This window comes from Hemitrygon akajei, chromosome 8 (assembly GCF_048418815.1).
Source record: "Hemitrygon akajei chromosome 8, sHemAka1.3, whole genome shotgun sequence".
NCBI classification, from domain to species: Eukaryota; Metazoa; Chordata; class Chondrichthyes; order Myliobatiformes; family Dasyatidae; genus Hemitrygon; species Hemitrygon akajei.
The window spans coordinates 102038709-102064974 of NC_133131.1; the positions used below are offsets into that span (position 1 = coordinate 102038709).

The 26266-nt window shown below is 38.5% G+C and overlaps 2 protein-coding genes across 2 annotated transcripts in view; both read right to left on the reverse strand.

Annotated features, from left to right (window-relative positions):
• Nucleotides 1–6387, reverse strand: part of frrs1l (ferric-chelate reductase 1-like) — a 32286-nt gene extending 25899 nt beyond the window's left edge. The window contains exon 1 of the mRNA XM_073054293.1: nucleotides 6035–6387. Coding sequence (XP_072910394.1) covers nucleotides 6035–6275 — 241 coding nt within the window. The 5' untranslated portion in view covers nucleotides 6276–6387. The remainder of the gene's footprint in view (nucleotides 1–6034) is intronic.
• A 10012-nt stretch (nucleotides 6388–16399) lies between these two features.
• Nucleotides 16400–26266, reverse strand: part of LOC140732124 (band 4.1-like protein 4B) — a 354588-nt gene continuing 344721 nt past the window's right edge. The window contains exon 25 of the mRNA XM_073054310.1: nucleotides 16400–26207. Coding sequence (XP_072910411.1) covers nucleotides 26138–26207 — 70 coding nt within the window. The 3' untranslated portion in view covers nucleotides 16400–26137. The remainder of the gene's footprint in view (nucleotides 26208–26266) is intronic.

A 26266-nucleotide genomic window follows, 5' to 3' on the forward strand; every position in this document is an offset into this window, starting at 1 on the left:
GCCACTGTTGAATCCATTTTACTACTTCAGTATTAATACCTAATGATTGAACCTTCTGTGTGGAACCTTGTCAAAGGCCTTACTGAAGTTCATACAGACAACATCCACTGCTTTATCCTCGTCAACTTTCCTCGTAACCTCTTCAAAAAATTCAATAAGATTTGTCAAACATGACCTTCCACACACAAATCCATGTTGACTGTTCCTAATCAGACCCTGACTATCCAGATAATTATAGATACCATCTCTAAGAATACTTTCCATTAATTTACCCACCACTGACATCAAACTTACAGGCCTATAATTGCTATGTTTACTCTTAGAACCCTTTTTAAACAATGGAACATGAGCAATACTCCAATCCTCCTGCACCATCCCCGTCTCTAATGACATTTGAAATATTTCTGTCAGGGCCCTTGCTATTTCTACACTAACCTCCCTCAAGGTCCTAGGGAATATCCTGTCAGGACCTATTTATCCACTTTTACATTCTTTAAAAGCGCCAGTACTTCCTCCTCTTTAATCGTCATAGCTTCCATAACTTCCCTACTTGTTTCCCTTGCCTTACACAATTCAATATCCTTCTCCTTAGTGAATACTGAAGAAAAGAAATTGTTCAAAATCTCCCCCATCTCTTTTGGCTCTGCGCATAGCTGTCCACTCCGATTCTCTAAGGGACCAATTTTATCCTTCACTATCCTTTTGCTATTAATATAACTGTAGAAACCCTTTGGATTTATTTTCACTTTACTTGCCAAAGCAACCTCATATCTTCTTTCAGCTTTTCTAATTTCTTTCTTAAGATTCTTTTTACATTCTTTACATTCCTCGAGCACCTCATTTACTCCATGCTGCCTGTATTTATTGTAGATCTCCGTCTTTTTCCGAACCAAGATTCAAATATCCCTTGAAAACTATGGCTCTCTCAAACTTTTAACCTTTCCTTTCAACCTAACAGGTACATAAAGATTCTGTATCCTCAAAATTTCACCTTTAAATGACCTCCATTTCTCTAGTACATCCTTCCCATAAAACAAATTGTCCCAATCCACTCCTTCTAAATCCTTTTGCATCTCCTCAAAGTTAGCCTTTCTCCAATCAAAAATCTCAACCCTGGTCCAGTCCTATCCTTCTCCATAATTATATTGAAACTAATGGCATTGTAATCACTGGACACGAAGTGCTCCCCAACACATACCTCCGTCACCTGACCTATCACATTCCCTAACAGGAGATCCAACACTGCCCCTTCTCTAGTTGGTACCTCTATGTATTGCTGCAAAAAACTATCCTGCACACATTTTACAATCTTTATGCTGTTATTCCCTACTAATACATTGGAAGAGGAAAGGGGTTGCATCTGAACAATTTACTATTTAGAACTGGAAAGGAATATCTAACTAAAGTACAGCCTTAGAGAATAGAAAAAATTACAGGTTCTTGGTACAGCCAGCTATCATAAGACCATAAGATATAGGAGCGGAAGTAGGCCATTCGGCTCATCGAGTCTGCTCCACCATTCAATCATGGGCTGTTCCAATTCTTCCAGTCATCCCAACTCCCGTCTTCTCCACATACCCTTGATGCCCCTGCCAATTAAGAACCTATCCATCTCTGCCTTAAATACACCCAATGACTTGGCCTCCACAGCTGCTTGTGGCAACAAATTCCACAGATTTACCAGCCTCTAACTTAAGTAATTTCTCTGCATCTCTGTTCTAAATGGACATCCTTCAATCCTGAAGTTGTGCCCTCTTGTTCTGGACTCCCCTACCATGGGAAATAACTTTGCCATATCAAATCTGTTCAGGCCTTTTAACATTCGGAATGATTCTATCAGATCTCCCCCTCATTCTCCTGAAGTCCAGGGGATACAGCCCAAGAGCTGCCAGACATTCCTCATATGGTAACCCTTTCATTCCTGGAATCATTCTCATGAACCCTTTCCAATGTCAGTATATCCTTTCTAAAAAAGAAACCCAAAACTGCACACAATATTCCAAGTGTGGTCTCATGAGTGCTTTATAGAGCCTCAACATCACATTCCTGCTCTTATATTCTATACCTCTAGAAATGAATACCAACATTGCATTCACCTTCTTCATCACTGACTCAACCTGGAGGTTAACCTTTAGGATATCCTGTACAAGAACTCCCAAGTCCCTTTGCATCTCTGCATTTTGAATTCCCTACCCATCTAAATAATAGTCTGCCCATTTATTTCTTCCACCAAAGTGCATGACCATACACTTTGCAACATTGTATTTCATTTGCCACTTCTTTGCCCATTCCCCTAAGCTAAGTCTCTCTGCAGGCTCTGTTTCCTCAACACCACCCACTCCTCCACCTATATTTGTATCAGCAGTAAATTTAGCCACAAAACCATTAATCCCATAGTCCAAATCACATACATTGTAAAAAGCAGCGGTCCCAACACCAACCCCTGTGGAATTCCACTGGTAACTGGCAGCCAACTAGAGTAGTATCCCTTTATTCCACTCTCTGTTTTCTGCCGATCAGCCAATGCTCCACTCATGCTAGTAACTTCCCTGTAATTCTAAGGGCTCTTATTTTGCTAAGCAGACACATGTGCAGCACCTTGTCAAAGGCCTTCTGAAAGTCCAAGTACACCATATCTACTGCATCTCCTTTGTCTACCCTGCTTGTAATTTCCTCAAAAAAATTGCAGTAGGGTATTCCCCTTTCAGGAAACTATGCTGGCTTTGGCCCATCTTGTCATGTCCGTCCAAGTACTCTGTAACCTCATCCCTAGCAATCGATTCCAACACCTTCCCAACCACAGATGTCAGGCTAACAGGTCTATAGTTTCCTTTCTGCTGCCTCCCACCCTTCTTAAATAGCAGAGTAACTTTTGCAATTTTCCAGTCATCCGGCACAATGCCAGAATCTGTCAGTTTTTGAAAGATCATCGTTAATGCCTCCGCAATCTCTCCAGTGACTTCCTTCAGAACCCAAGGGTGCATTCCATCAGGTCCAGGAGATTTATCCACCCTCAGACCATTAAGCTTCCTGAGCACCTTCTCAGTCGTAATTTTCACTACACATACTTCACTGCCCTGACACTCTTGAATGTCCGGTATACTGCAGATATCTTCCACTGTGAAGACTGATGCAAAATACACATTCAGTTCCTCTGCCATCTCTACGTTTCTCATTATAATATCCCCAGTGTCATTTTTTACTGGTCTTATATCTGCCCTCAACTCTCTTTTACCCTTCATATACTTAAAAAAGCTTTAGCATCTTCTTTGATATTAGTCACCAGCTTCCTTTCATAATTCATCCTGTCCTTCCTAATGACCTGCTTAGTTTCCTTCTGCAAGTTTTAAAAGCTTCCCAATCCTCTATCTTCCCACTAGCTTTGGCTTCCTTTTATTCTCCCTGTTTTGCTTTTACATCAGATGAATTACACTGGACAACAAAGATTTTGCTTCCTGAATAACTTTGGGTGTATCTTATGGATTTTGGGCTGCTGATTATGAAAATGACCATGAGATTTCCCTACTATGCACCACGATTTTGAATCACAAACAAGAAAAATGCAGATACAACACAGCAGGACAGGTTTTAGAATGGGTATAAATGCATCATGCACACACCTGCGATCACATGGCCTGCCGAAGGGTCTTGGCCTGAAATGCTGGGTTCCTCCAGCATTTTGTGTGTTACCATGTTTTTGAAATTGCCTATATTTGTTATATATATTCATAATTCAAGTGAATTAAAATGTTGCCCACAATGTAAGCTGAAAAGTTTTCTACCATGCTTAGCCAGGGCAGATGCTGCACAGCAGGGCAGATTTTAGAAAGGCTATAAAAGCGTCACTCACACATCATCCTACACATTGCATTTGCAATCAATTTGATGTGCATGCTCTACATGCATAGCATATTGTGTGTTTTTCATTATAATAAACTAACTGTATGTTCAGGAGTATTTGTGGTAGTAAAATGTCTTGGCAATACACAACAGCCGCAATACTTTCTGTTATTTGCGGCGAGTGTATGCTTAAATCTCAAAGATGGAGCACAACTCCTCTTATTAAGAAAGCCTATGAGCTCTATTTTGGGTGTAAAATTGGTAACCAAGACAAAGCCAGGGCTCCTCACATTTGTTGTACAACATGCATTGTCAATCTTAGAGGTTGGCTCAGAAGTACTCTGAAATCAATGCCATTCACTGTCCCAAAGTTGGCAACAGCAGGATTATGTGACAGACTGCTTCTTCAGTCTGACCAGTGTGTCTGATTTCTCTGCTAAAAACAGGAAATCCATTGAATATCCCAATCTCCCTTCAGCCATGAGGTCTGTGCCGCATGACGATAGTCTTTCAGTACCGAAGCCCCCAGAGACATGGAGTCTTGAGGATGCAGATGAAGATGCCATGATGCACAGACCAGGAATGGATGATGACACGAATATTGATATAGATTTTGAACCTTTTATGTCAAATGAGCCTCAGCTGATAACTCAATCTGTGTTAAATAACCTGATTGGAGGCCTGGGTTTGTCAAAGGGTAAAACAGAATTACTGGGCTTAAGACTGCAAGGATGGAATCTGCTGTCACTAGGCACAAAAATTTCAGTGAATGATTTGGATACGAGACAGATGTTTCCCAGAGTAACTGATGCCAAGATTAAGTAAGGCAATTTTGTTGGTCCACAAATCAAACAGGTCATCAATGACAAATAATTCAAGGAACTTCTGGTGGGACTCAAGAAAATTGCATGGAAGGCATTCAGGTTGACAACATGCTTCAAGCATACAAAAGCATGAAGTGCAACACATCACTAAAGATTCATTTTCTGCATTCCCATTTAGACTTCTTCCCTGCAAATCTTGGCACTGTCAATGATGAGCATGGTAAAAGGTTTCACCAGGCCATTGCGATCATGGAGGAAAGGTACCAGGACAACTGGAATCTAACAATGCTGGTTGATTATTGTTGGACACTTAAGCAGGAAGCCTCAGATACAGAGTACAAACGAAGATAATCAACAAAACATTTGTAGCTTAATTGAACTATAGCAAAGTGCCAGCACTGTTATGCAATTAAATACATTATATTCAATAAAAGTTAATTTCTTGTTTCTCCAGATTCCTACCTGATACAAATAGTCTGAAATTATATTTGTATTCAGCTTCAAGAGGTCTATCATTTAAAAAATTCTGAGGAAACAACACATTCGAAAAAAAATTGCTGCCCAGTGTGACTGTTACTTAAAGCTACCATCTGATTTCCTCAAAGAATACAGTGACTGGCAATACAAGGATTAATGGAGTTTTCTTTATTAAGGGAATTAAGGATATGGATTTGGTGCTGAATTAAAAGATCATAATTGAGCTGAATGACTGAGCAGCCACAAGGAGGCAATTGGCCTATTGCTGCTTTTATTTTTAATTAAGTTGCAACGAATGAAAAGGATACTTATAATTTTATTGATCTCTTCGCTCCCGTTATTGGTAATTATCTATATTTAGAATCTTTGCTGCTACTAATTGTTAACATTTTTTCAGTTAGTAGCTAAGCTTTTTCATCTAATATGAATCCGCAGGCATCACGTTTAGAGGGGTACAAAGCGAAATGCAGAATTTAGAACAAACATTTTTCAGAAACCTCAAGGCCAAAACACCCAACGTTGAGCAACTGTGATGGATGAAAATTTCACGTCCCTTGGTGCTGAAAAAGAGTAAAGCCTCCTGAAACATAACTGCCAAATACAGAACACGGTACGAATTCAAAATGCTGCAGGAAATCTCGCAGGCCAGGTAGCATCTATGGAAAAGAGTACAGTTGACGTCTTGGACTGAGACCCTCAGGGTCTCGGCCCGGAACGTCGACTGTACTCTTTTCCACCTGACCTGCTGAGTTCCTCCAGCATTTTGTGTGTGTTGCTTGGATTTCCAGCATTTACAGATTTTCTCGTTTCAAATTCCTACGCGGCCGAATTATGTCTTTTCCCTCACTCAAATTAATCCTTCTTCCTTTTTACAACGAAACGACTGCACCAACCTTCATCCCCCCAATAACGGGGCTCCAACAGTTCCGCCGCAAACGTGTTAAAGGATTCCTGGTGCTTCTCGGTGGCACCCGAGTCCTCCAGCTGCAGCCCGCTCTTCTCCAGCTCCTCCAAGGCCACCCTGCCTTGCTCCTCCAGCTCGGGCTCGCTCGCCATCGCACCGCGCGGTAGGGGCTCCTCGGCTGCACCAGCGCAGGCGAGTAGAGAGACGACAAGCGCCCATGTCACCGACATGGTGGCGGCAGACAACCGCCGAAAGACGGCGAGGTAATGAGCAAAGGAGGACGGGTCAGACCCAGACCACGGCTTGTCTCAGCATCAGTCGGCGGAGCTGAATGCGCGCGGACGCACGCATCGGGACCGGGCGGGCGGCGGGCGCGCGCGCTGCGCCCCCACCCCCCGCCCCCGTTCGCGGCGGGTTAACGGCGACACCTTGGACAGACCGACCCAGTGAGAGCTGCGTGGATGTGGGGATAACATTGTGTCGGCCAGTCAGTTTGAGCGAAAAGCAAACCGCAGTAAGGACTCAGCACGAAGATCGTCCCTCTCCCTTCCGCTCCACAGAGGCTACTCGACGCGCTGTTTCTTCCTGCAGTTTTTTTTCCCGCTCCAGATTTCTCCGAGATAGAAGATAGACTGGCAGAGGACAAAGCGTGGGAATAAAGAAGGCCTTCACTGGTTGGCTGCCAGTGATTAGAAGTCGGTGTTGGGACCGCTTCTTTTAACGTTATGGAAATGATTTGGATGGTGTAATTGATGGTTTTGTGACCAGGTTTCGGACCATACAACAATAAGTAGAAAGCAGTGAGTCGGCAGAAGGACTTGGACGGATTAGAATGGGCAAAGAGGTGGCAGATGGGCTATTGGTGTAAGGAAGTGTATGTTTGTGCACTTTGGAAGAAGGTACATATAAAGATGTAGACAATTTTCTAAATGGAGAAAATTTCAGAAATTGGGTGGAAAGGCACTTGGAGTCCTTGTGCAAGATTCCCTAAAGATTAACTTGCAGGGGTTAACATTCCTTTCAAGAGGATTAGACTATAAAAGCAAGGATGTGATGCTGAGGCTTTATAAGGCATTGGTCAGACCACCCTTGGAGTACTGTGAACAGCTTTGGGCACCTCATTTAAGAAAGGATGTGCTGGCATTGCAGAGGGTCCAGAGCAGGTTAATGAGAATGATTCTGGGAATAAAATAGTTAGCGTCTGAGGAGTGTTTGATGGCTCTGGGCCTGTACTTGCTGGAGTTTAGAAGAATGAGGGAAATCTCATTGAAACCTATTGAATAGTGAAAGTCTGTGATAGAGTATACGCTGAAAGGTTGTTTCCTATAATGGTGGAATCTGGAACCAGAGGGCACAGACTCAAAATAGTACAATGTTCCTTTAGAACAGAGATGAAGAGGAATTTCTTTAGCCAGAGTGTGGTGAATCTGAGGAATTCAGTACCACATTTGGCTATGGAGGACAAGCCATTGGATATATTTGAAGTTGGTGGTTAGTAGTTCTTGATTAGAAAGGGTGTCAAAGGATATGGAGAGAAAGAAGAAGAATGGAGCTGAGAGGGATAATAAATCAGCCATGATGGAATGGTGGACCAGACGCAAAGGGGGGAATGGCCTAATTCCACTTCTATGGTTGTCAGGGACCAGGTTGCCCATCTGGAGCAGCACACAAATGCTGGAGGAACTCAGCAGGCTGACTACACATCCCCCTCCCACCCCGCAGATGCTGCCAGACCTGCTGAGTTCCTCCAGTGTTCTGCATGTTACCTCAGATTCCAGCATCTGCAGTCTCTTGTGCCTTCTTTGCAGGTCAGTGTGAGTCACTGCCAGTGGTTGGTCAGACAGCAAGCTGGACAAGTGGTCAGAGAGCCGACGAGAGATGACAGGAGTCGGGGGAACCTCTCCAAGGCCTCAGCCTTGCTCAAATTTTAATTTTATAACTAAGAAGGATTTCTCTTCAAAGAGAGATAAACATGTGTATTGGTTCCTGCTATCCTATGCACTGTGATGTCTCTATAGTCAACAGGCACATGTGAATGGAGGCTAAATACCTGCACCAATTATTTGTAGGTACAGTATATTGCTTTACAATAATGGATATGTTATTTCCCCATTGTTTACATTTTAGCTTCCTCTTTACTATTACACACCATTATGAAATTAACCATTCATCAGTTTCTGTGACTTAAAACAGCCAAATAAGATTATGTTTAGCTGCCCATGCAAAAATGACTGCAAACTGCAACACTCATTGAAAGAATGCATTTGTCTCCTGTTAACTGTTGTTTAGCTACAAAGAAAAACAAAAATGTCATGGAGATATCCAGTATTTATCAGATATCTGAATTTAAAAAGAACAAATGAAGCATATACAATGTTTAGGAAGCTAAAATCAAACAGATAGACAGACAGACATACTTTATTGATCCCGAGGGAAATTAGATTTCGTTACAGTTGCACCAACCAAGAATAGAGTAGAAATATAGCAAAATAAACCAAAAATAATTAAATGATAATAAGTAAATTATGCCAAGTGGAAATAAGTCCAGGACCAGCCTATTGGCTCAGAGTGTCTGACACTCCAAGGAAGGAGTTGTAAAGTTCGATGGCCACAGGCAGGAATGACTTCCTATGATGCTCAGTGTTACATCTCGGTGGAATGAGTCTCTGGCTGAATGTACTCCTGTGCCTAACCAGTACATTATGGAGTGGATGGGAGACATTGTCCAAGATGGCATGCAACTTGGACAGCATCCTCTTTTCAGACACCACCGTCAGAGAGTCCAGTTCCACCCCCACAACATCACTGGCCTTGCAAATTAGGGCCTTTAAGAAGTAAAAAGGAAGCAGCACATAATCAAGAGGGCTAAACAGGTCCATGAAATGTTCTCTGTGAGCAGGATTAAAGATAATCCCAAGCACTTTATACATACATTTAAAATAAAGGGTAACTAGGGAGAGGTTAGCACCACACAAGGAGTAAGGAGTAAATTTATATCTGGAAACAAATGTGGGAGAGATATTAAATTAGCACTTTGCATTATTATCCGTGAAGGAGAAAGATATGGAGAAATCAAAGAGAGGTATGCTAATATTCCAGGGCATGTTGATATCCAAAATGAAGAGGTGTTGGAGCTCTTGAAGAGCATCAAGATAGATAAGCTGAAGGCATCAGACCACAAGACCCTACAGAAAACCACAAACAAGAGAAAATCTGCAGATGCTGGAAATCCAAGCTACACACACAAAATGCTGGAGGAACTCAGCAGGCCAGGTAGCATCTACAGACAAGAGTACAGTAGACATTTTGGGCTGAGACCCATCATCGGGACTGGAGGAAAAACCATTTTACTGCTCTCACCCCCCTCCCCTGTGATCTCTGCTACCCTCCACTCTTTGCCTTTGATCACATGGTCGAAAAGTTGGAGGCCAGCAGAGATCATTGGGGGGGGGGGGGGGGTGTGGTGTAGGTCAAAGTGAGACAGGGATTTTTTTCTCCAGTCCTGATGAAGGGTCTCGGCCCGTAATGACGACTGTACTCTGTTCCGTAGATGCTGGGTGGCTTGCTGAGTTCCTCCAGCATTTTGTGTGTGTTGTTGAGGATAGTAAAAACTGCCAAGAGGATCACAGGTGTCTCCCTCACCCCTATTTGTGATATTTACCAGAAGCATTGTACACAAAGGGTCCAAAGTATTGTTGAGAATCCCTACAACCTGTCCCACAATCTCTTTGACCCTCTACATCAGGAATTGTACAGTCAAACTGGTTAACAGCTTCTTCTCTGAGCCTGTGAGACTAATGAATACCTTACCACAACCGAGATCTCGTCACTAGGACAGCGAGTGTTTACTGTTTACCTGTACTGTGCTCTAAAAGTATTTTAAAATTGTATTTTGTTAACTTATTGTTTTGTTTTCTGTGCTGTATGTGTCATATGTATTGTGGGTGCACTGTGGTCCAGAAGGACATTGTTTTGTTTGGTTGTATATTTGTACAGTCAGATGACAAACTTGAACTTGATAATTCCCCCATCTTTATGTGATACATTTTATTGAAAAGCAAAAGAGCAAGATTGTCATTCAACCATACACATGTATACAGCTAAACAAAACAGCATTCGTATCAGGCCAAGGTGCAAAACAGTACTAACAGTCGCACACGGCATTTTCTAGCTTGTAAAGTTACAATAGCAGAAAAACATGCAGTTGCATGGGCCGTCATGTGATATCTTTTGAATCACTGGCAAGCTCTGAGAGCATTGGAGATTAGCTGATGATATTCCTCTTTTTAAGATAGATAATGGAGACCAATGCCAAAACTGTTGGCCAATGAGCCTTGCATCAGTGGTGATGAAGAAGATTCTTAGGGATAGGATTTGTACACATCTGAAAAAGCATAGACTTAATGAGAGATAGTCAATATGGCTTTGTGCAGAGATGTCATATCTTACAAACTTAATAGTTTTGTTGAAGAGGTGACAAAGATGATTGCTGAGGGTAGGGTGGTGCATAGATAAAGCTTGCAACAAAGTCCCACATGTAGGCTGATCTGGAAGATGAAAGCACTTAAGATCCATGGAGAGTTGGCCATAGAAGACAAGGGATAAAAGTGGATGGGTGTTTTTCTGACTGGAGATCTGTGACTAGTAATGTTTTGTAAGGATTGTTGCTGAGATCTCTATTATATATATGGTTTGGATGAAGATGTAGTTGAGCTGTTCAGTAATTCTGCATATGATACAAAAGTTGGCAGAATGCTTTTTAGTGAAGAAGATTGTTAAGAGCAGAACCCTGACCAATTGGAAATGTTAGGTGGGGTGGGGTGAAACCTGGATAAATGTGAGGTGTTAAGCTTTGAGAGGTGTAACTCACAATTGAACTTTCAGATGTAAAGTGGGGAGCAGTGGTCCAGTCAAAAGGAGTTAATGATAGTATTGGAACAAGGGAAAAGGCCTCAAATGTTTCCATAAAAGCAGTGACCTCTGGAAGTTCTGAATACAGTAAAGAGTCAAATCTTATGAATCAGTAAAAATTAGAATACAAAAGTTAGTGAGAAACTTAAAACATAATCCACTCAAGTACTCATGGATATGTTTGTAAGGAAAATAGTAGCTAATGTGTGTTTCTTATAAATTGTGGAGAATAATGATATAACAGAGAAGTTAAGATTTTGTGTCCAGAATAAAACAGAAAATTTGGGAAATAGCTGTGGGAGGAGGAAGAAACAATTCAACTCAAAACATTAAGACTCTTTGTCAGAACTAGGAAGGAGACAAAAAAAGCTGATTTAAGTTACAGGGAGGGTGGATGATGTCTCGGACATGGTAAAACCTGGGTGATCATAGGAATAATCTGTAAACAAGGTTAACTGGCCTCATTGTAACAGTACCTGTCTATCTGTGGCTGCCTGTACTGTTAACATTGAGGCCCAATACAAGCATGAGGACATTGCAGTCTTTTGGATTTAATATTGAATTCTGCAACCTAGGATAACTGTCTGTATGAACCATCCATTTGTGATGTTGGCTCAGCTTGTTTATGGTTTTTATTCCCATTTTTATTTATTTTTTTTCCTCTGGGTGAGGGGAATATGCCTAGCCTGGCCAGTTGGGCATGTCTTCCTGCTCTACATTTTGCAACATCTGTGTTCCTTTGTGTATATTCTTACTCTCATTTATTATTAGTTGGCCATTTCACATGGGTTTATGAAAATCAGATTTGATAAATCTGTTGCAGCTTTTTATCTGGCAGAATAAATGACAGTGAACCAATCATTGGGGTGTATTTTGACCTTGAGATGGCCTTCAACAAGGTGCCTCAGAAAAGAGTATTAAAATTAGAATATTGCAGTTTTTTGGCTTAAGGATTGAGCAATTGAGAGAATAGATATTTAGTGAAGTTTTAATTATTTGGAAGATTCTGCATGGATTTGTTAACAATGAATTTTGTCTGACTAGCAGAATTGAATGTTAATAAATGGGAATATTGGTGGAGAGAATCTTAGAGATATCTTGTATATTGATTTTCTGGTTCCTTAAGGTTGTTATAGTGGGGGGAAGGTAGTGTGGATTAGCTCCCATTACTTACTAAATGGTCCCAATTGTGTGCATCTGAAATAGCTTCTGACAATCAAGTCCAGCTCCTGGCCTTCATGTGTGGTTTAGCCTCTAAGCCCGGCTGAACCATTTTTACTGACAGGAGAAGGGGGCATATGCAGGTTACTGGCACCTTAAAGCCAGTTGTTTTAGGCAGATGGGGCTCATAAGTTGTGGTTGGCAACTCATCTAGGAGATGGAAAACTCTGATCTCAAACCTCCCCTGCCTTGCTGCTATACCCACTCATGGAGAAGGCTTTGGGAGTAAACCCCAAGGGAATAATCCAAAGCTGGAGTCTATAAGGCAGTCTGACATTGAGTTCAATGGTGACTGGCAACTCGTGTGACACCACTGGTGCCAAAATGTATTGGTCTCTGACGTTCCTTTAGCTATATCAGTAGTGTGGAGAGAGACAGCCTGCTACATGGGGAATGGTTTGCTTTCCAAATCATACTGCCCTGGCTAGTGTATCACGTCAATGGCTGGGATGGAACATCCATAGTTGATCTTGACCAACAGAGGGCCTTTATCTGATTTCCAGAATTTATTTGATAAAGTCTCATACCAAGGATTAGTGGCATGAACCTGAGACAGAACACAGAGAGTCTTTGTAAAACTTTGTCAGACATGAGGGCTTCAGATTATGACATGGTTCTGTTACAGAGAACTGTACATAATCCTAACTGTTCACAAGTCAACAATGAACAAAACTGTGTGGGAGAGGGTCACAGAAACAGGTGTAAGGAGCAGGTGTGGGAAGAGTAGTCACCAGCTGGACTCTCAGATTTGGTGTATGAGAGAATGAATCTGCTCAGGGGTCCTAGCACTGTTTGGCTCAACCCACCTCGATTACTTGAACTAGAATTGGAATAGGATGTGAGGGGGTTGGGTGGTAAGGGAATCTGTGTGGAAACACCCTGCTCCCAAATGGCAGAAGATGCCAGAAGCCCAGCAACAGCTGGCAAATCCATCCTATGAGTCTCCCAGATACTCATTCATATGTACAGTCTGAATAAGTCAGGCATTTGAAACCTGGGAAGGATCTGTACTGATGTTCACCGGGGAAGTGGTAGGATTTTTTATACAGTATGAAGTAACAAAAATGACTTGGATTTGGGCTTGTGGGTGAATTTCAAAACTTTCAGACAGCACCATACCTAAAAGTAGTAAGGAGAATTATGATAGACTACAAGAAGACATAACCAGACTAGGAAAACTTAGAGACAAAGGGTTAATGAGAATAAACCATATAGTGAAAAGACAGAGTCTAAATGGTGTGCAGAAGCAGAGGGAACAGGCTGTACATTTATATAAATCTTTGAAAGGACTTGTCGAAAAACTGGTTAGCCAGTACAAAACCAGCAAGGCTGCAATAAACTGTCATAAAGTACTGGCACTAACTAGAGCACCATATCCCATTGTCACCACACTTAAGGAAAAAGAAGTCCTGGAGAAGATGTAGGAAACAACAGTTAGAACACAGAAGCCAAGGTTATTTTGCTTTAGAGCAAAAAGTTGAGAGGCATTTTAATGGATGTATGCAGGATTTATAACTGGTTTAGTTAGAAAGAAAGTTAATCTATTTACCCTATTTATTTATTCATTTTCCAGAAACTGCGAGTGACTGCCAGCATCAGCTCTTTTCCCCCTCAATCTTAAATTGCTCTCGAGGCTTCTTGACCGAATGTAGTCAGCCTGGTGAAGGTACTGCCTCAATACTGTTCTATAGGGAATTTTAAGTTTTAAACATAATAATAATTAAGAACTGAAGATATTTCCAAATCATAATAGCATATAATTTGTGAAATGTCTTGGTGGTGTTTGTATGCATCTACTATCCTTGTCCATCTTGTTGATAGAAGAGTTTGAGAAGTGATGCTGTTAGCATTCTGGTTTAAGTCTTTAGTGAACTGCATTCATTTGGTAGGTGATGCATATTGCAGCCATTGCACAACAGTGATGGAGGGGTTTCTTACAGGTAAAAGATACAAAGTCCAGGGCATACATATTCAGGACTGTGTGCTGAGCCCATGCAGTATACTCTGCTTGCACATGACTACACAGTGAAACATCCAAGTAATCAAATTGTCAAGTTCGCTTATGACATGCAAGTAGTGGGGCTCGTTACCAAGAACGATGAAATGCTAGGTAAATAACCTCTTTCTTGATGTCAACAAGACAAAGGAGATGGTTATTGACTTTAGGGGAACTTGCACCACTCACATACCTCTTTACATTAGCAGCACAGCAGTGGAAACAGCAAAAAATTTTAAACTTTTGAGAGTGCACATCTTGCACAATTTCTCATGGTCCCAGAATATATCCTACATAATCAAAAAAGCTGAAGAATGCTGGACTATGCACGTCAATACTCATAACCTTATACCGATGTGGAGTAGTGAGCATTCTAACAAGCTCCATCGCTGCATGGTACGGAAACTGCAATGTGGAAGGGTCTTTAATGGGTAGTCATGTGTCCAATGCATCATTGGCACCAGCCTACTTGCTATCAAGAACATACAGTATATACAGAAAGGTGCTGGAAAAAGGCCAGTAAGATGTTCTATAAAGCTGAAGATGTTCTATAGGTCAGTTGTGGAGAGCACCCTCTTCTTTGTGGTGGCGTGTTGGGGAGGAAGCATTAAGAAGAGGGACGCCTCACGTCTTAATAAGCTGGTAAGGAAGGCAGGCTCTGTCGTGGGCAAAGTACTGGAGAGTTTAACATCGGTAGCTGAGCGAAGGGCGCTGAGTAGGCTACGGTCAATTATGGAAAACTCTGAACATCCTCTACATAGCACCATCCAGAGACAGAGGAGCAGTTTCAGCGACAGGTTACTATCGATGCAATGCTCCTCAGACAGGATGAAGAGGTCAATACTCCCCAATGCCATTAGGCTTTACAATTCTACCGCCAGGACTTAAGAACTTTTTAAAAGCTATTATTAATGCTTTTTGAGATAGTGATTTAGATGCATATCATATTTTTTACTGAGTTAAGTATTGTATGTAATTAGTTTTGCTACAACAAGTGTATGGGACATTGGAAAAAAGTTGAATTTCCCCATGGGGATGAATAAAGTATCTATCTATCTATCTATCATGCAGGATTGTACCTATCCTAGTCATGCACTGTTTGTCCCACTCCCATCAGGGAGGAGACTATTGTACGTAGCATCCACACCAGGACCACCACATCCAAAACAGTTAATTTACCCAAGCAGTAAGGCTGATCAACTCTTCCACAGCCATCAACAAATCAATTAATTCCTGTCAGAGTTACTTTATGTACAAGCACTCCTCTACCTAGCATTGCTTCATGTACATACAATTAATCCATGTGGATTGTCTTATGTATTTGCATGTTTTTAATTGTTGTGTTCTTATTGTGTTTTTTGTGCTGCATCCAGAGTAACAATTATTTTGTTCTCCTTTACACTTGTGTACTGGAAATGACATTACACCATCTAGAATCTTGAAAATGATACAGGTCAAGATGGTAACTGTTTTCAAATCAGAAGGTTGTTTGCTCTGGACCCTACTGACTGCAAAACCAGAATCAGAGTACTTGAAAGGTAATCAGATAGGCACCAGGGAAAGTAATTTTTGGAAACAGCAGGAGAATGGGACTGAATGGATAAACCTGTTGTGGATTTCACAGGTCAAATTACCTTCTCCTGCACGATTACAATTCTGTGATTAATGTTCTTACAGCTCTCGAGTTGTCATAAAGATTTAAAAAAATCAGTCGACGTTACTTTTCCTTACTTAAAAACTGACAATTTGTCTCAATACACATTGCTAGCCTTTTTGTGTTTATTGTATGCAATATTTCACACACTTCCTTTTTTACTTCTATATATTCTCTTGCAAAGCAATCTAAAGTTTACTTTTTAACTTTAACCACATTTTTCCATCTTTTTGCTTGGGTTTCCTTTTTAGTTTCTTATTTGCTGTTCTAAAAATGTCAATTACTGATAGACAGTGTTTCCTGTTAGATTTAATTTGCTAAAGCTCAATAAATTTGATTCAAATAACCGATGTCATTAATTACATTTAACTATATAGTACATTATCAATTACATTTGAGTCAATTTGTATTTATTGCCCAAAGAAGGTAAGTGTTCGTGCTGCCTTGAGGGTTAACTTGGAGAGTAGTGGAAGAAATCTTTTTCGAATTTTCATTTTAACACCAGAGTTGGAGAACATTTTTTTGACTTTAATAGCAAATAACATTCAAAAAAACTGCATAACTCATTTCAATACTTTACATGAAATAGAATGACTGTATTCAATTTCAGAACATTTTATTGGTACAAGGTTGTGTGTAATCAACATTGATCAGCACACATAAATAAATGCTATTAGCAGCAGTGTACCACAATGCAAATTTTGTAGGGTTGGTACAGTATTTAATGCAGGAATTGCACAATAGTTGTTGACATAACCTTTAAGTGCTAAATAACTAGAGTCATAAAAGCAGTACAAGACTAATATCACATGGAGAAAATTTACGGGCTTTAACAATGAAATTTTCATAATGGCACCACAGATATAATTTTTTCCGATTATCATTCTGAAAATACAGTCCATCGAAGATTCATCAGTCAGCTACAGCCCAGCAAAACACCCATCAATCAGGTACAATCATCATACAATTCAACACCGGTATTTTACAATTTCTTTCTGAAAATTATTCAAATACCAAGCCTCCAGAAAATTGGTTTCCAACAAAAAATGCTGATTTAAAATAAAAAGCATTTGTAAATCATACACATCATGTAAAAAGTCTTTAATATTCTACTTTAACTAGTTGAGCATCACGTCATTCCTTTCTTTTCATTTTTTTAAAATACATATGACCCACTTATTTACTCTGATACTCTACTAAAGTGGAAATAAGTACTGAAGAACGTTGTGTACAATAGTGGAGCAAGATCAGTACTAAATATAAAATCGTATGTTCTGATAGCAGTAATTAACTGTGATTTAAAGGAAATACCAAATTTAAATGACATAGACCTTTAACCCCAACACACTCATTAAAATGTTTCACAGTTAATTGCAATCCTGAGGTCTCCATTAACAGTTCAATGGATAAATGTTACATAAAATTGGGCTATGCCAGTCCAGATGGTTCTGTGCATGTATTTTTGGTCTGTACTGACCATTATTAATTATGATTGGCTTTGGAACTACCTAGAAAAGGATTTGAGAAGGAGAAAGAAAGGTAGAGGCGGACAGCACAGGGGCAGATAGAACCATATGCTCTTCATTTAGGTACTGGGAAACATTTATTGACAAAGAGACATTTTTTTAAACTGTAGGTCAAGTTTGAAAAGGGTGATGGTTATCTGTTGTGCTATCCACAGTCAGAAAGGCTGCTGATCTACTAGACTTGCATACAAAATTAATGGCTACTTGGATTCTGCAGTGAAGAGCTCCCAGTATCAGTGAAATCAGATTCCTAAATGCCTCATTGACCTCTGGGTAGGAAATAAAGTAAAACAATAAATTCTGAGCATTTATCCTGATTCATTACTGATTATCAATGCATTCTATTAAATTCTCCACTTAAGAATTGCCAAGATAACTCGTGAAAATTATAATTTCATTAATACCCGGGGTACTGACATACACAGTATTTTACAGTAGTACTAAAATTGCTAGGTTTATCAAATGTCATTACTTAAAATTAACAAATTAAGGCGTATTTTCACTGTAAACATTCCACTTATCATTGTTGATCTTTTATTAATTCAAAAAGTAAAAAAAGTAAATTGAAAGTAAAGGCAATATTCTCAAAAATATCAATATTATTTTACAAATTTCCTGAATCGTTCAGATCTAACCATATTTTGTAATATTTTGGCTCTTTCACAGGATAAAACATTTACAGTTTGCAATAGAACTATTAATCTTTCACAACACAAAATAAAATCAGCACTTAAGACCAAATCCACTTTTAGTTTGTTTTTACATCAATACAACACAGTAAAACATGACACCTGAGTCACTAATTTGATGTTGTTTCCAATTTACATATCATTTTGGCATCTTAACTGGACTGCCTGAAACATACTTAAATAACTTTACTAATTATTTTGAGCCAATAAATATCCAGTTGTCTTGTTGGCACTTAATTTGAAATTATATTTTTTGCATATTTGACAGGCAAGCAATTTAATGTTAAGTCAAAATGCTACTGATCTGAAATGGCCTATCACTACAAAACAGTATCTGCAATTGTTTTTTCATGCCATAATATTAAATAGGTTCTCAGCATTCAGGCCAACTAAGAACACTCCATATTAACATGAGTGTATTATGTTGTTGCTGTTATTTTAGCTATAATGAAGTGTTTATGGCAAGATTGTAGAACAAAACAATGCTCTACCCCACAGTTTGCTGAATGGTTATCAAGGTGTCCTTTACTGTTGAAAACCCTAAGTGTTGCTGATTCAACAATCAGTCAGGTGACCTGTGATTTTTGAGTAACGTTGACAAATTTTAGCCAGTTTTTTTACTCTCTGCTCCCCCCCCCAGTCAAAATGAACATAGAGAATAAGATTAAGATTATAGTAATTGGCTCATGCTGCAATTGATGAAAAACTTTAAATGTTCTTTGCAAAGCATTGCAGAAATATTTATGTTAAAAATGAACAGCAACCTTCAAGAAGCCATGCAAGGAATCAACTGGTGTTTTATCATCTCCTGAAACATTCCAAAATAATTTGCCTGAGTAACTTATAAGTAGTAGGCAAACACAGTAACAATTTTACACAAAGCCTGATCTTATTAATATCTTACTGAATAAATACAACTTATCAATTGATTGTTGGCCAAGTTCTACACTAACTGTCTACTAGTTTTCAGATGATACCATCATAGTGGGCTGTATTTCAAATAATGATGAGCTGGTGTATAGAAAGGAGATAGAGAGCCCTGTAATATGGTGTCATGATAACAACCTTTCTCTCAATGTTGGCAAAACAGAAGAGCTGGTCATTGATTTCTGTGCAAAAGCTCCTGTTTACATCAACACTGTTGAGGTCGAGAGAATTGGGAGTTTCAAGATCCTAGGAGTGAACATCACCAATAGCCTGTCCTGGTCTAATAACTTTGACACCACAGTCAAGAAAACTCACTAATGCTCTACTTCCTCAGGAGGCTAAAGAAATTTGGCATGTCCCCTTTGACCCTCCTCAGTTTTTATTGATGCACCATAGAAAGCATCCTATCTGGATGCATCACAGGAAGGTATGGCAACCGTTCTGAACATGACTGCAAGAAACTGCAGTGTGTTGTGGACACAGCTCTGCACATCATGGAAAGCAGCTTGCCCTCTATGGAATCTGTCTACACTTCTCATTGCCTCAGTAAAGCAGCCAGCATAATCAAAGATTCCATTCATCCTGCTGTTTTCTCTTTAACACGTACCATCAGGCAAAAGATAGAAATGCTTGAAAGTACATACCCCTAGGTTTAAGGACAGCTTCTACTGTTTGCCTCGTATGATAACATGGACTTGACCTCATGATCTACCTTGTGACATCGTACCTTAAATTCACCTGCACTGTACTTTCTCTGTACTGTTAACGTTTTATTCTGCACTGCTATAGTTTACCTTGTAATATTTCAATGCACTATTGTAATGAATTGATCTGTGTGGGTGGTATGTAGATTTTTCACCAAACTTTGGTACAGGTGACAATAATAAACCAATATACCAATTCATTTGTTGTACAAAATATTGTCATGGACTCAGGGAATATTCTAGTTATTTTTAAAAAGGAATAGGAATTTGGGTGAATAGGTTTACCAATGACTGCTCCAAGAAAACAAAGATGGATGCTGAGGAAAAAATTCTCAATAAAAATACTTATGAATATGCATCCTCAGTAGATTTATGCTGACCATACCAATTTCACTACTGATATAAACCTGTAGTATATGCACATACTTCCTCAAGCTTCACTGAATAATTTTTGCTCTGTAATTTGCGATTGATGGTGAACATCTTATCTCTTTTCTTTCCAGTATACCATTACATTAAGACATTTCTGAAGCAAAATAAAAATGATGCTGCTAATTGAATAAATTATCTCTGTATTTTAAACTCATCTGTAGGTGGTTATCATTAAATTGCTTGAGTGAATTACATATGATTAATACTAATAAACATTATTTTTAAACAGAAAATGCTATCCAAGCTGCTATACAGCAATGTACTAAAGGAAAATGGTTGCGTAGTGATAATTGGTATTACTTTGATTAAATAGTACAACCATATTAATAAATGTGTTAGAATAATTTATTCTTTCTGGCCAACAAATGGGATTTGAAAACTGCTGCTACTAAAATTGAAAAACAAATGTTGGAAAAATTCAGGTCAGGCAGTAGCTGTGGAAAAAGAAACAGAATTAACAACGCAGGTTATTTTGTATTAATAAACTCTGGTGAAATATGGCAAAAATGTCAGGGTCACTTTTTTGCCAAAAGCTTACTTAATCCACAAAAGTCAGGTAAAATTACGTTTCATTGAATTGAATTTTTTTGTTTTATTGCTCAGATTAAAGTTTTCACAACAGCTAAGTGAGTAAATATAATGTAAACTACTGAGCAAACCTGAGTCTCATGCACTATGCATGGTAGTACCTTTCCTGTAATAACCATGAACTCTTCTCTTGTTAAGCAGCCTCATGTGCCTTGTCAAAGGCCTTCTGAAAATTCAAGTACACAGCATCCACTGATTCTCCTTTGTCTATCCTGCTTGTTACTTTCTCAGATATTTCTAACAGATTTTCGCTTAAGGAAACCATGCTGACTTTGGCCTGTTTTATCAAATGCCTCTAAGTACCTTGAAACCACATCCTTAACAATCGACTCCAACATCTTCCCAATCACTGAGATCAGGCCAACTGGCCTATAATAATTTATTTTCTTCTGCCTCTCTCCTTTTTTGAAGAGTGAAGAGACACTTGCAACTTTCTAGTCCTCCAAAACCATTCCAGAATGTAGTGATTCTTGAAAGATCATTACTAGTGCCTCCACAATCCCTTCAACTATATCTTTTAAAACCCTGATGTGCAGTCCATCTGGTCCGGGTGACTTATGTACCTTCAGAACATTCAATTTCCCAAGCAGCTTCTCATTAGTAATAGTAACCACACTCTCTTCTGCCCCAATACTTTTGAAGCTCTGGCATACTGCTAACATCTTCCACAGTGAAGACTGATAAAAAATACTTAATCAGTTAGCTTGCTATTTGCTTCTTCCCCCATTACTACTTCATCAGCATAATTTTCCAGCCTCTCATTTATTCTTTATATATCTGAGAAAACTTTTGGTATCCTCTTTGATATCATTGCCTAATTAACCTTCATATTTCATCTTTTCCTCCCCTTATGGCTTTTTAAGATGCCTTCTGTTGGTTTTTGAAAGTTTCCCAATCCTCTAACTACCTACTAATTTTTGCTCTATTACATGCTCTCCCTTTGGCTTTTATGTTGGCTTTGACTTACCTTGTTAGCCACAGTTGTGTCATTCTCCCTTTAGAACACTACTTATTTAGGATGTATCTATCCTGTGTATTCTGAATTGCTCCCAGAAAATCAAGCTATTGCTGCTTTGCTGTCTTCCCTGCCAAACAACTTTGGCAGCACCTCTCTCATGTCCCTGTAATTCCCTTTACTTCTCTATAATACTGATACATCTGACTTCAGCTTCTCCCTCTCAAATTGCAGGGTGAATTCTATCATACTAGGATCACTGTCTACAAAGTGTTCCTTTACCTTAAGCTCCCTAATCCAATCTGGTTCATTAGGAAACATCCAATCCAAAACAGCTGATTCCCTAGTGGGCTCAACCACTAGCTGCTCTAAAAAAAAAGCCATTTTGGAGGCATGCTACAAATTCTCTCTCTTGGGATCCAGTACCAACCTGATTTTCCCTAGCTACTTGCATATTGAAATTCCCCCCACAACTATCATATCATCGCCCTTTTGACGTGCCTTTTCTACCTCCAGGTATAATTTGTAGCCCACATCCTGCCTATTGGATCTTGATCTAGCATGTGTAGCAAATCACTTCATAGCAACCAATAATGAAGAACCATGAAAGCATCCACTACATGTTCTAGATCATTTCTCCTGTTAGCTTGTAACTATAAATGTTATGATTTTTGAGACCACCTTTCCTCTCAATAGACCAGTGAGGTAACAAGTAAAATACTGGAAATGAAGATTAATTCAATTATATAAAGTATTTATCAGGTGGGATCTAGTATCAGATGGTTCAGGCTCATTACAATATATAGTCAGAGGTAATACTGAAATCTGCACAGTGTTCATGAGCTGTACATATGGGTTCTAAAAGGAGATTAACATTGTAACTTTCAGGAGACACCATCAATTCATCTGCAAGCCACCCAAACTGAGGAAATGCAAAAAAAATGAAGACAGTTGAAATTATGAAAGTATGTGACAAGGTAGTTAGAAGTAGTCAAGTCTCATTTTTTCAAAAAAGGAAATGGGTATGTGATGAAATTCATAGCATTTTAAAATTCATTTACAGGGTAGTAAATCAGAGATCATGATCAAACCATAAATTGTATCAATTCCTAGATCAGACTAGATAGAAAATAGGGCAATAGCCATCTGGGAAATGTAGTTAAACCTTATGTATATAAGGATAAATCCCAACAAAAATTTGTAGCCTTTTGTATTGCCTTTTGATGTTAATTAACATGTATTTTCTATTTTTAGGTCAGAATTATGTCATGTTAATATTTCATCTTCATGTCCCTTTGTAGCTGAGAAATAGTTTTAAGTCATGGAGGACTTTCTATTCAAAAATGGTATCATTGCAAAGTTGCAAATAACAAAACATTTAGTTATGATGGCAGCTATTGTACATTTGAAACACAGAATACCCCATTGTTAATGTTTTATTTTGGCCAATAATGTAAATTGAGGTTATCAAGCTAAAATATAATCCACAGTCCTGTTGAGGTATCACTGCATTGAGATACTGGAGTTAATGCTCATCATTTCAACCCATTAGTTTACATGGCAAAACAGTTCATGGCGGACTACCCTCAGATTTGTTAAAGGAAACTTCCCCTAAAGAATTAGAAATACCAAAATGACATTAAATATGGATTTTATATCATACATGATAATCTACACTTTCATACATCTTTGTAATAATTACCTACAGTACATATTTGCCATAACCTCCAAGCAAAAGCTCTCAAATTTCTGGTTCCATTAGCATAACATTTATAAATTATTAAAGCAACCAGTTTCACATCTTTAAACACTTTAAAAATCATTCCAATTTGTTTAGACAAATCTCTCAAAGAATATTATTTACAATGAAATATTTATAATCACAACTTTTTTGGCTTCAGTTGGCACTGTCAGGCATGTGCAAATACAGTGAATTCCAGTTAACTGGACCATCAGATAATTGGGACAGCTGCTTACTTGAGACAACTCAAAGAACAAAAACTAATTGCGAAAATTGCCAGAATTCCTTTATTTGGGACTCTATCCTGCTTAATTGGGGTAGGAGACTGTTGCTAAACAATTTCTAACTAGCATCAGATGTGTGTACTTGTGCGGCATTTGACACTACAACATGCTTAGAATGAACAGTTTTTAAAATGTCAGTTGAGTATATTTCTGTCCAAAAAACAGTGACTATTGTCGCTGATAATTGATGAGAGTTAGGCAGTAAGACAATTCAGAACTTTTGCTCACTGTAGTTTCAAGCATTCAGGCTTGGAATGGCTGGGAGTGAAAGTGAAATGATTTTACTACTTGGACAAGTTAGGAACTATGAAGAATTCGAAGGTATCGACAATAATCTTGAATGTGATAATGAAAATGAAGACTTAGAGGATGCAATCATCGAAAGTATTGTTAAAAGACAGTCCATTATCTGCACCTGGTGTTGTGCTAATTTTGTTCATTTACATCAATCAAAAGAATACGGTAGTGCACACTGGATGAATTCCTCCTTCAATAACTATTAGGAACTAACACACAGTTTTATAGTACTGTAGTAGTATTGGTCATGCTTTAATTCATTCGGTATTTCATCCAAGTACATAAATTATTACTCAGTTTATCTTTTTTATACCTTTTTAACTACTTCCATGAATCTTCAGCTAATTGGGACAGCCATTTAGTTGGGCCAAAATGTACTGATCCCAATGTGTCCCAATTAACTGGAATCCACTGCATATCAGTAAAAACAGCCAGTACCATTCTGGAAAATGATTAATGAATCATTGAAGAAGTCTCCTGTCTTCAATGTGTAAGTCACAGTACTGGTATATTTCAACATATATTTGTGAAAATATCTTAATGAAATCAAATAATCTTAAGACATCATCACTGGAAATTTCCTCTGGATCAAAAATGATCAGTTATGTGACTCTGGAGTCGCACTCACAATCTCCATTAATTAAAATAGTCATATGCTTACTGTATGCCATGTGCACCATTCCATCAAATGCAAAACCATACAGCAGTCCACAAGAAGAATGTAAACAATTGTTCAAAGAATCATTTTTTAAACTAGTGTCCTAGTGTTAAGCAATGTATAATGGAAAATACAGTATAATTATTATACTCTAATACAATAAAATTTCATATTCTAATACAGAAGTCAGACATATGAGTATCACTGCTCTAGAGGATTTCTCAGTTACCTTCCAAACTTTTCTTCGGAACCCACAGTCTGAGCATTCTACCAAAGTTTTGAAGACTAAAAAAGAGATCCCATCCCCATTCACACTCTTGTGCAAAGAAAATATCTACAAACTAGGTTTAGTAAATTGTAATGAAAAACATTTTGGAAATTTGAGTGTTACTGTAAGATTAAACAATTCTGCATCAGCACTAGTATATGATAACCCAAGTATAGTTGTGATTTCCTGGACCAGTCTTTAAAAAAAACTAAAATAAAATTAATTACAATTGAATTTTAAAAATCTTTAAATCTGATTTTCAAAAATATTATTTATAAAATGTATACCTATATCCTCCCATTTTGTACACATACACACATAACTGGAGAAAAAATGTACCTGAACTGTTCTTTTAAAAAAAAGTCCTGTGACAGAATTGTCTTGCCTTACAGTAAACAATGAACAATACTACAAAATTATTTGAAAATAGGTTTAACTGAACATGGCCTTTTGTCAACTTTCCTTTTGGAAAAATATCAGTTAAAGGGCATTTTAGTAAAGATTTTCATTCATGGTTCAGAAGTTCTTGTAGTATGCTGTTAGCATCCTATGAATTGTATGTAAAGCACAAATATCTGGCCGAAGTCTATGTCTCAATTTTAGATTTATCTAGATTACTACATTATGGGAATATGTAAATATATTAAATACAAATTTGAGTATTGCACATCTCAATCCTATTATTTAGACATTTAATTTGGCAGCAGAATATACAATTTATGTTCAAATGATTTTTTTTAACAATATTAAATATTATAGTTTACTCTCTCCTTTCACTTAAAACTAGACCATCAAAATGTAGTGGCTCAGTAATAGCTCCAGATATACAAAGTGACGGTTTTCCACAATCCTATGAAAATATTCTCCAAAACGTAGTGCAAATATAGACAAACTTTTTTTCCTTACAATTAAATAAGCTGTGTACAACATTTTTTGTGAATGGCCTTTTTTCCCCCAAAGCAAACCTTCAAACTGTTGCATTGGTGACACTGGTTACAGAGGCAGTGTCAGGGATTAAATGTATGCTGACCCTTGTAAAGCAAGCCCTTCCTGATTATAGCAGGAAAGTAATATAAACATCTAGTTCAGTATGATAAAAAATGCTTTTCCATGAATCACAATGAAGAAAGTGTAACAAACTACACACATCAAAGCTTCTTTGACATTCAAAAGGAATGCCAACAGACAAAAGGCACACAGAGGCCCTGATCCAGTTCTGCAACTTGATCCAAGCTACGCTTTCACAATTCTGTCATTAAAAGACGTTTCATTATCTTCTCTCGATCCAGCTCACGCCTCAAATTATCAGCACTGCAAAAAAAAGGATAACTTTGTTAAAAACTCAAATCTTAAGTGTAGCATTGTACAAT